General features: G+C 39.1%; 3 protein-coding genes across 3 annotated transcripts; 1 reads left to right on the top strand and 2 right to left on the bottom strand.

Moving 5' to 3' along the window:
• Positions 1-1,750: 1,750 nt before the first annotated feature.
• Positions 1,751-4,080, bottom strand: LOC126783102 (aminopeptidase M1-like). The gene is made up of 7 exons (XM_050508502.1): positions 4,009-4,080; positions 3,177-3,354; positions 2,951-3,065; positions 2,803-2,870; positions 2,630-2,704; positions 2,264-2,341; positions 1,751-2,148 (listed from the first exon to the last, which is right to left on the bottom strand). The coding sequence occupies exons 2-7, from the start codon at positions 3,306-3,308 to the stop codon at positions 1,963-1,965; spliced, it is 654 nt and encodes a 217-aa protein (XP_050364459.1). The 5' UTR covers positions 3,309-3,354; positions 4,009-4,080; the 3' UTR covers positions 1,751-1,962.
• LOC126784247 ((S)-coclaurine N-methyltransferase-like) lies at positions 4,075-4,831 on the bottom strand. Its single transcript, XM_050509726.1, has 3 exons — positions 4,558-4,831; positions 4,366-4,474; positions 4,075-4,270 (listed from the first exon to the last, which is right to left on the bottom strand). Exons 1-3 carry the CDS (start codon positions 4,742-4,744, stop codon positions 4,075-4,077), a joined length of 492 nt encoding a protein of 163 aa, XP_050365683.1. The 5' UTR covers positions 4,745-4,831.
• Positions 4,832-7,163: 2,332 nt separating this feature from the next.
• On the top strand, positions 7,164-11,010 carry LOC126783087 (protein PLASTID MOVEMENT IMPAIRED 1-RELATED 1). Its single transcript, XM_050508484.1, has 2 exons — positions 7,164-9,701; positions 9,792-11,010. Exons 1-2 carry the CDS (start codon positions 7,426-7,428, stop codon positions 10,903-10,905), a joined length of 3,390 nt encoding a protein of 1,129 aa, XP_050364441.1. The 5' UTR covers positions 7,164-7,425; the 3' UTR covers positions 10,906-11,010.
• Positions 11,011-11,082: the final 72 nt, after the last annotated feature.

Here is an 11,082-nt window from a genome sequence, read left to right as displayed (position 1 = left end):
TCTCCATTTGATCCCTTCATAGGAAAAATTCGAAAGATGAATAACAATGAAACTATCTATATGGAAAAGAAAAAAGCATTCCTGTTCATCCGATCATATAAGAGACTAAGATTGGCATCTTACATTTTTCTGACTTTCAGGTGTAAAATCCTTCCAAATTCTTCCTTGAAACGAATAGATCAAAGCCAGTTGCTGGAATGCCTTGAAACCAACTCTGTCAAAATGTTGGCAAGTTCTTTCTCGCCCTGAACACTCTGAACCCACTTGGCGTTAATTTGCACTCGCTCAATGCTCTGCTTCAAGGTTCTAGTCATGGCAGAGTTAGGATGGGCTCTCACCTGGTTTGGGCTGCCAACCAAGCTTTCTGCAAATGGATTAAAAAAAACTCATTAAGGTTTAATAAAGAAAAAAAAACAAAAAATAGAAGTCTGGATAAAGGTGAGTCAAAACATTTTTTCTTGCCCAATGACATTGGTTATCCGACAGTCTTTTAAGTTTTAAGTATATGTACCTTGGTACGCAGCAATGCCATGGCTCATGTGTCATGTGTGATAGATGTTTGTTCACGTTAGGTAGACTATACAGTGCTCATTAACAAAGATACAGAGATAGTGTACGGCATACTTTTTGCATCCTATTATGATGCAAATATACCAAAATCTATCTTAAGTCAGAATAAATATCTGTAAAGAGAAACGCAAGAACTCCGGCAACCCAATGAAGAAATGAATTGGCTTTACACTTCTAGGTTGTCAATGCCTCTGTGTTATATCATTTCAGATTCGTTAAGAGGTCAACATGAAGAGACAATGTAGTCGGCCATTAACGCTAATTCCACACTAGAGAGAATCTCCAACCCAAAACCTAATCTGGCAAGTTTGCCATACACCTTCCATTAGAAAGATTGTTGTAGGTACTTCAGAAGTGGTTGAAAAAGAACTTACCCTGCAGAGGACTGAAGAAGGCCAATAAAGAAGTGATTGATAAGATCAAGTAGCTCGGGTACTGCATCAGCTGCAATTCTTGCAAGCTCACGACTAATCTCTAAAAAGTGAGTCCCAGCATTACACTAAGGTCACAGTAAAATAAACAAACACGATAGGGAGGTTATCCTTACAGAAATAAAATTTGACAGGATGGTATAGTCAAGTTCCTCTTTATAAGCAGCCAATAAGGTAAGCAGCGAAGCAAAAGGCAGCTGACGAGCCATAGAAAGGGCATATGAGTCATCCAGGATGCCTATTAAAGTACATAGTTGATCAGTACCAAAACTTTTCTTAGTAAGGAGATAAGTATGTGTATGTAAACAGTAAAAATGAGTTCCAAATCTGTCCGTTGCGGACAAGTGTTTGTTCTGTATAGCATTTCTTAGAGTAGCTGCAAGTTTCTCATCATACTTCACCCTGTAAAAACCAGATTGATCCACATTGATTTTTATCCAACTGCATACTGTACTATTTTTAGTGCATATGCTTCCACTTCCAGTTTCTGCTATTGAACAACCCAGAAATTCCTTTATGTCAAGTGTTTCAGACTTAGTTTTGAGTAGGAAGCTCTTGCGTACATCATATGAGCCACAGCATAATGTTATTGGCACAATCCATTCGCCATTGGCTTGGGAACCACTTGATAAGCCGAGCATGTAGAGATGGAGAGTAGTTCTCTTAGTGTTGATGTATGTAAAGAGTGAAGACTACGTTTTGCTGCACCAGTATCTTAATATATGGAGGTTTTCAAAGTTCGTGAAATTGTCCTGCGCTACACTCAATTCAGCAAAAAAGAATTAAAAAAGAAAAAGAGGAGCCATTGATCAGATCAGATCTTTGGCGGGAAATTTATGTAGTGAATCAGGGGTTGGATTGAAAATTCATGAATACAATATTATCAATTTGCTTCTGTCCTTTTATTAGTATTGGAATTACATGACAAGGGAGACTTCATTCTTGGAGTCCAACGAGCAATCTAGTATTTCCTGTATGCCAACTCTGTCACTGCATCAGAAAGGTTCTTCTCACCCAGGATGCTCTCAGCCCACTTGGCGTTGATCTTTACCCGCTCAATGCTCTGCTTCAGGGTTCTAGTTATGGCGGGGTTGGGATGCGCTTTGAAGAACTCCTCTACTTCCTTTACCTTGTCTAAAGACGCAAACTGCCAGAAGAATAAGGTAACCGGCAAAGGAAAAGGCATTAGAAAAATGGCTTCTAATTTCTCGGCGGGAAAAACTCTCAAGACAACATCTATTTTCGAGAGACAGAGAACATACATGCGACACAGTTGCACTGACAAACCGAGTAATCAGAAATCCAGAACCCCAGGTCTTCGAGATGTGCTCCCAATTATTCTGTAAGTTCCATCATCCAGAGAGCAAAATGAAATCATTAAGAGAGTTATATTTACAGGTAAGCAATTCTGCAGTTTGAAATAATTTCTGTGCTGAACACCACAATCAGACTAATACAGCTGCCCAACTAATGGTGAAATTAGTTTCCATAGAAGATGACACATTTTCATGTAAACTAATCGTGCAAAATATGAAAGCTCCCATCCCCATATTTTGTTTCTAATTAGATAATTGCTATAACTTATAATTCTCCTATACCCCCTCTTGTACAATATCCTTGGAAATTACCTTCAGCCACGTCCAAGCTGTTTCTCGTCCTTTACTACCAACAGCTAGTCCAAAGACAGCATCCTGACTACGGACCTATAAATGTGCATTCAATGTCAGTACCATCGACCTATTACATACTCTATTTCTTACTTGTATATTTTCAAACTCCAATTAACAAATATATAGAATACCTCTGAAGTCAACAAAAAGTTGAGAACTTCCAGTATTATGTCCAAATCTGGACATGATGCTAACGAACCTACAGGGACAGAAAGATATGTTACTGCATAAGCTAAAAGCCTCAAATTTTAATATGATAGATAAATTGATTATTATTACCTAAAATGCGGGTCTTCTCCTGGCTTAGATCTGTCTCTCTGTAAACTTTAAGCAGAGATTCAAAACCCGATCGGTTAGATTTGGTTACTCGTTGCATTACAGCCACATATGCTGCCTGCAACAATAGTACATAACAGATATTAGTAGAGTGCTAAACACGTATGTTTAATTGATATTTACATATAAAGAAAAAACAATGGCTTCTTTGTTGGGTATAAACACCAACCCTTCTTATGTCAGGAGGAAGGAGTGGTGTATTTCTGTCATCTAAGAAGGCATTAAACCGTCTGATTGCTTCATCCATTGTCAGATCATGTCCAAATAAAGCAAGGGCAGTCAAAAGTTCTCCTCTCAACATTGCATCCAAATGGCTCTCACCCGGTTTTGGTTGCCAACCAAGCTTCCTGTAGATGTAGTTGAGTATAGATAATAAAACAATTAACCAAATAACGAAAGATGAATTAAAACTGGACACATAGTTTGGGACTGTCAAACATACTCTCCCTCCCTAAGCGTTTACATCAGATGATCATACCTAAAGCAGTAATTGATGTTTTTCCACATGCCTATGACTTCAACAGGTCTCTACTCACATAATGCATATACACTTTGCTAGCAATCATAGAAATTCTAAAATATAAGATTTTATATTTCGTGGTAAAGGTCAGCATGTCTGTAACTCAGTATAAAAGAAGGAAAAAATTCAATTATGAAGCGCCTATGGTGCTCCATTTCCTCAGTGTGACACTTACACCACCTTCTTCATACATCACCATATTTCAACAGGTTTTCAATTTTTAACACTAAATCATTTGTGTTGGACCTTAAACTCCTATGCAGCATCACTTTATTCATCTATATATCCCATGATCTTCTTTCTCTACAAAGGCAATTTAGCAAATTTGCAGATGACTCTTATTATCTGTTGATATTTAGATATGATATGAAACCAACTCATATCGGTTAAAACAGCAGTGGACATAGCAATCTAATTGTTATAAAATCTCTATTTCATATCGTATTAGGTACTATAGCTGTACATGAAATAACCAACTTACTCTGCAGGGTACTGGAGAAGGCCAATGAAGAACTGATTAAGGAGATCCACTAGCTCGGGTACAGCATCAGCAGCAATTGCAGATCCCAGTAACCCTGCAGCTCTTATACTTCTCAGCAATGTACAGAGATAGTGTTCCCCATCCACACCCAACATCAAGAACACTGTAGCCATCTTTAATCTGCGACCTTTCACAGTACATCTCCAACATTGCCTTCTCAGCATCCTCCAAGCTGCTCGACTTATCAGTGAAGTAACAACAACTTCACCATGTCCCAGTAGTCCACACCAAAACCAAATCAGCTCACAAAATCATCGAAACTATAAACCGCTAATCCATATGAAAATGTGGAATAACCTATATTTGAGATGTTTCCCGAGCACCAACTTGAAGAAAGAAGTGGGAACTTCATAGTGTTGAGCTTTAGCATCATCAGTCTTGATAGCTATCGGCATCTCCTTCAGGGCTGAAAGTAATGAAGTCACTAACAGTAAGACTTTCACTTGCAGTTTTGTTCAACGTGGTGAGCAAGGTTTGAGATGTACTTACAGTTAACGAAGTGGAGTAGTTCGGAGAGCTGGAGCTCAGAGGAAGGCTGGTAGCCGGAGCGCAGGCGACTGGCTAAGAGCAAGCGCGTGAAGCGCCTTATAATGGCGTCCGGTAGGAGATTCCGCTCCAGTGAAGCTAGAGCAAACCGGACGGTAGCGTCGTAGGGCGCCTGCATCACTCGATCCATTGTTGCTCTACTGCCGCTGTGTTCCTCGTGGTTTCTCTGCTAGTAGATAAAGTGACAGCGGCAAGTAGTGGGACTCTTTTGTCTTTGGCTCTGGTTCCTCGGATCTTTGGACCATGTTCTATATTACATTCGTCTAGTTAAAAAATGGTGATCTTACCGCCCAGATGATGCCACGACAGTGCACTCGTTAAGCAAACAGAGGATGTGAAACTCATAATGAAATTCACTATTGAGATGACGATCATAAAGTAATATGTGTTTTACATTCAAAATTAATTAGTAATGGATGGAGTGGTTCAAACTCTTATAAACTCATAAGCTAGATCCAAATTTCCAATGTGAGATTTATATTCTCAACATGCCCCCACACGTGTGGTGAATTTTCAAGCCATATACGTGGACAATATTTTAGATGACGTGGAGTCCGTGTGGCCATTTCGACTTCACACGTGGACGTGGGTAACTTGGCTTTGATACCATGATAAAGTGATTTGAGGTTCACATACAAAACCAATTTGACAATAGATGAAGTGACTCAAACCCTTATAAACTCATAGACTAAGTCCTAATTCCCAACGTGTTATTTATATTCTCATGCGTCTCAAATTTTTCGGCTGAAATAAAAGTGTTGTCTAAATCAAGGCCTTCCATCTAGAGACACGTGAATCAAATGTTTTATTTTTCTTATAAATATTTCTACTATCCGGTCATAATTTTTAAGCAATTAAGAAAAAAGGACTTTGTATTACCGATATTCGGTCCCGATTATTAACTGTGTTGAATTTTACGTGTCATCATCTTCGCAATTCACTTGACAATCAAATTTCTATATTCTAGTTTTACCCTTTTTATATCTTTGTTACCTCATATTCATAAATTATTGCCAAACGCAGTTTTTGTGCCCATTTCTTCAATCTATCCACTAGTACTCGCAAGCACAACTACAATCATTGATGTCGTTAATGTCATCTCGAAGTTGTAGTCATGCCTAGGTCGATTGAGAAAGTAATAATCTGCACGTCTAGAAGTGGAAAACGGGCCGAGTCGGGCTGATCCGAGCTAAAGTCATGCACATGTCGTACTCGGCCCAGTTTATTTGCTTAAATATTTAGCCCGGTCCGGATCACGGCCCAAGCTTATGTCGTATCAGGTCAAGAAGTGGGCCGGCCCGGCCTGGCCCATTAGCATTATAATATACAATTAACATACAAAAAAATTGTATAATAAAATTATTTGTTCTATATAACTAGTTATAATAGTAAAATACATAAAATATTACAAGACACTCTTATTTCTAAAACGTTACATGTGTCAAATTACTATAACTTTATCACTACTTTGATGATATTTGTGACATAATGTAATTAAAATAATGAAATAATCAAAAGTTTATATTTTAAAATGTCTAATATTCAATATTCATTATTATAATTATTTAAATATTTATATAAATAATATAAAAATATATGTTTAACAGGTCGACTCATGAATTTATTGTTTTCGGCCCAAAACAGGCTCAAGCCAGACCCACGGGCTAAAATTTATAGGCCCAGTCCGACCTATTATAATAACTGACTCAGATCGTGCCGAGCCACTTTTTAACGGGCCGGACTCAAACTTTTCAGCTCACTTGTCACCTTTATGCACATCCCAAAGTTTCTTCCTCTTCGATCTGGAGACTCAACTGAACGGGTCAAAAATCATACTATATATAAAATAACCTACATCTCCTTTTTTTTCCCTCTTTGGTCATAATTCTTAGGAAAATATGAAATTCGAGTTGATAAAGAGAAAACTTATGTTATCAAAGAAAGAAAAATGAAGTGTGGATACTGTGACATAAGAAGAATAAATATCGATATATCTAACATGTTTCCACAACGCACACCCCATAGGTGCACTTCTACCGTTTCATTTTCATTTTACATAATAAGAACTAGCATCAGTCCACACACGTTGTGTGTGAAAACAAAATGTTTTTTTAAATTAAGTGTTATAACATGTTCATTTTACAATAACATGCGATGCAAGAGTGATTATGCATTTTCGTTTTAGTTAATAAATTATATTTTGATTATAATAGTATAGATAATAACGTTGAGTTTTTTATTCGAGAAAAATAATAATGTTGAGTTGAGAGCGACTGTTGTGAAACATATAATAATGACTACTTTCTTTTTCTCAAAAAAAAGAAAGAAAGACTAATTCCTTCCTGGTTTGGGCCAAGCCCGACTCATTCAACCCCGACCCAATTCAGTCAGAGGTACAATGACGATTGTAACCCGGGCACAGTCTCTCTCTCGTGACGACTCAACTACCACACTGTCCAACGAACCAGACAAATCTTTTATACTTTCTTCACGTGAAACTTGCCGGAATTTTTTCCTCACGATTCCCGAGGCAACCTTTAAACCAACCAAACGACTCGCCGTAGCTGCTTATCCATCTGCTCAGGGGGAAGAACAGTTCTCACCTCAGTCAGGTCAGTATTCTAAACCATGGTGATTTTCTTTACAACATAATTCATTATTTTTTGTTTGTTTGATTAGGCAAGAAAGAATGCTGATTTGGGTTGTTTTTGTTATTTTCTATCTTTGATTTTATGGTCCGATAGAGTGTTTGAGATGACCAGAGAATAGCTACTGTTTGATTGATTTTGATGTAAAACATAAAAGAGGGTGATGATGCAGACAACCGAGTCTAAGAACAGCAACAGCAACAGTTCAGGTCAACTGTTGCGCGACATTGAGGAAATAAGCAAAGCCCTTTACTTGCACAAAGCCCCTCCCAAGTCTCTTTTGCCTCCTTATGATTCTTCACCATCCAAATCAGCTGATAATAACACCCGATTTTCGAACCCGAACCCATCATTTCTTAGGGAAGATTTGTCGCGCAAGGACAAGAAGACATCATCAGGTTGGAACTGGAAGAATCCCTTGAAGGCTTTGAGCCACATTGGGAACAGGAAATTCACATGTTGTTTTTATCTTCATGTTCATTCACTTGAGGGCTTGCCTCTGAGTTTCAACGATCTGAGTGTCTGTGTGCACTGGAAGAGGAAAGATGAGGTGCTTCAGACGAGCTCTTCGAGGGTCGAGGAGGGCGTGGCGGAGTTTGACAAGACTTTGATGCATAGGTGTAATGTGTATGGCAGTAGGAATGGCCCGAATCATTCGGTTAAGTACGAGGAGAGGCTTTGTTTGATCTACATTTCGGTGAATGGGGCGCCGGGGCTTGATTTTGGGAAGCATTGGGTTGATCTTACGAGGGTGTTGCCGCTTACATTTGAGGAGTTGGAAGGGGAGAAGAGTTCTGGTAAATGGTCGACTAGCTTTAACCTTTCAGGCAAGGCGAAAGGCGGTGTCTTAAATGTTAGTTTGGGGTTTCTGGTGACGCAGGATAAGGTTGCTAATTTGAGTGGTAATCCTAATGTTCCTCAGGTTATAGGTACTGTGCCAAAAAGGTCAGCTAGCTTGGATACTGGTTCTCAGATGCTTCGAAGAGTTGGTAGTGTGCCTAGTAATGTGAACCACAGGCCTCGGTTTTCATCTGAGACTTTTGATTTAAAGGATCGTCAGGAAGTTATGAGTGGATTGGAGCTTTCCAAATCGATAAGTTTCTTATGTCAGAGACTTGATGAGGGGAAGTTGTGTAGAGTAATGGAGTCGGATTCTGAAGATGTGGTCCCACTCAAACCCCAGCCAGGTTTGGACAGTGTATCTGCTAAGGAAATCAAAGAGTACGAGGATGATGAAGTTGAATTTACCATTGTTGAAGTTGGGACAGAAATACCTGAGAAGGAAAAGTTGAACTCTGATCTAGTTTCTGGTGGTGCTAATGATGAATCTGCAACTGAGAATGAAAATATCTATGTGGATGATGTCATCAAGGATTGTGATATCGACCTTGATGAGAAGACTATGATTGTTCCAAAGGATGTCTGTGGTGATTTTGTGGATGACTTTATGGTGAATGACATGAAACATGAAGAAGATAGCATTTGCACCGAAGGATCAAACATGAATGAGGTGGAGTCGGCTTCTCATGTGCAGTTAGTTTCAGAATCACCAGAGTTGAATCATTTATTTGCTCCAGAAGAGTGTCTTGAGGAGTTGGGCCATATGGAGCGTAAGTCAACTTACATGGCAAGTAAAATAGGTGGAAAATCACTTAGCTTGGATGATGTTACGGAATCTGTATCAAATGAGTTCTTAAGCATGCTGGAGATGGATGGTTGCATGAGTTCTGATAGTGAACCAGAGTCTCCTAGAGAACTTCTTTTGAGAGAGTTCGAAAAGGAGGCAATGAGTTGTGGAGATCTATTTTTAAATCTTGATTGGAATGAAGAGCAGCCAGAAGTTGGATCCTCTGTTTCACCAATATCTTTCTATGAAGATTATAAAGGAAATTTTGACTTGTCTATGATCATTCAAGCTGCTGAAGAGGAGAACCAGAGAGAAAGTGAGTTGTTGAAGAGAAGAAAGGCCAAGATTCTTGAAGGGTTGGAGACTGAAGCATTGATGCAAGAATGGGGATTAGATGAAAATGACTTTCAAAACTCACCCTGTATTCTTTCTGGTGGATTTGGCAGTCCAATTGATGCTGGTTTTGGTAGTCCAATTGATCTACCCCTTGAAGAACCACTGTTACCAGCACTAGAAGTAGGCTTTGGTCCTTATGTTCGGATGAGAGGTGGAGGCCTTCTGCGGTCTATGAATCCTTCACTATTGAGACATTCTAAAAATTGCGGGACCTTGGTCATTCAAGTCTCTAATCCAGTTGTAATACCGGCAAAAATGGGTTATGATGTGGTGGAGATATTGCAGCATTTGGCACTGGTTGGAATTGATAAGTTGCACATGCAGGTAAATAAGCTAATGCCTTTGGAAAATATAACTGGCAAGACAATACATCAAGTAGCACAGGAGGCAGCACCAACTGCAGTGGTCCCTGAAAGGTTTGTGAGCCAAATTTTTTTTGACTTTTTAAGTATTTGATATATTAGTGCATCATCTATTTGTGAGTTTACATCTTATGTTTGTTTCAGGCTTGAGCAGATTTTGTATAGTGAGAGCAAGGATGAAGGGTTTTTATCTAGTTGGAACTGTAATGACCTGAGATCAAAACTAGTAGATGGTGAGATGGGATCAGACTGTGCATCTCTGGAATGTCTTGTTCCGTTGGCTTTCAACAAGATTGAAGCCCTCGCATTGGAAGGTTTAAGAATACAGTCTCACATGTTAGATTCAGAGGCACCATCAAGTATATATCCTCGGTCTGTTGGTTGGATTACATCCTCACATCCAAATCACGGTGAAACTCTCAGGTCAGGAATTGGAGGAGGGTTGCAAATTTCGGTTTTAAATGATTTTGATGATGACATTGATGAATTGATGGATCTGTCTATATCATTGGAAGAGTGGTTGAGGCTAGATGCTAAAATCATTGCTGATAAAAATCAAAGCAGAGAGCAATTATTGAAAATCCTTGCTGCTCATGATGCCACGTACATAGATATGGTTGGTGGAAGTTTGATAGAAGACTGGAGCTGCAGTGATTTATCTGTTGGGAAATGTGGATTCTTAGGGGATAATGTCACAATTGCTCTCATGGTGCAGCTTAGAGATCCCTTTCGAAATTATGAGCCAGTTGGTCTGCCAATGCTTGCTTTAATCCAAGTGCAGAGAGTTTCAACCCATTCATTTCGAAAGATTTCTACCATGGTGTTAAATGATAACAGGGAAAAGGAGCATGATGGTACCCTCTCAACAGAGGAGATTAATGGCAAGGAAACAGAGAGATATGAAGGAGATGAAGAAGGCAATCCGCAGTTTAAAATTATTGATGTCCATCTTGCAGGAGTGGACACCAAGTCTGGCAACGAGCAGCTTTGGGGTACCACAATACAACTGCAATCGGGTTCCCGATGGTTGCTTGCTGCTGGTTTGGGTAAGACAAATGGTTTTCCACTTTTGGATTCAAAAGCCATCGTAAGATCATCACCACTGGTTTCAGCCAAGCTGCAGCATAGAGATAGTCTCTGGAGCATCTCCTCTACTTCTAATGTTCAGGACATGAGAGCTGCCCGGAAAAACTTGATTGCTCCCCATATTCGAAACCCTGATGTCATATTTGCTAGTGAAGCCATCCTGAACATGTAGATCGCCTGTTTTTTTCCTAGTACATATGATGCATATAATGCATTAATTTTTGTTAATAGAGTATATATATGATGCATTATATATTCAGACGAGCTATTTGACCATGTGGCAGACTTTGCCTTACAGGTAGTTTTCCCTTTTTGATTACATCATCTTTTGTGTTACACCATACAAAAC

The sequence above is a fragment of the Argentina anserina genome, chromosome 2 (assembly GCF_933775445.1).
Source record: "Argentina anserina chromosome 2, drPotAnse1.1, whole genome shotgun sequence".
In the NCBI taxonomy this organism is placed as follows: domain Eukaryota; kingdom Viridiplantae; phylum Streptophyta; class Magnoliopsida; order Rosales; family Rosaceae; genus Argentina; species Argentina anserina.
Note: the sequence above shows the minus strand (reverse complement) of the source record. Positions and strands in the feature narration are given on the sequence as shown.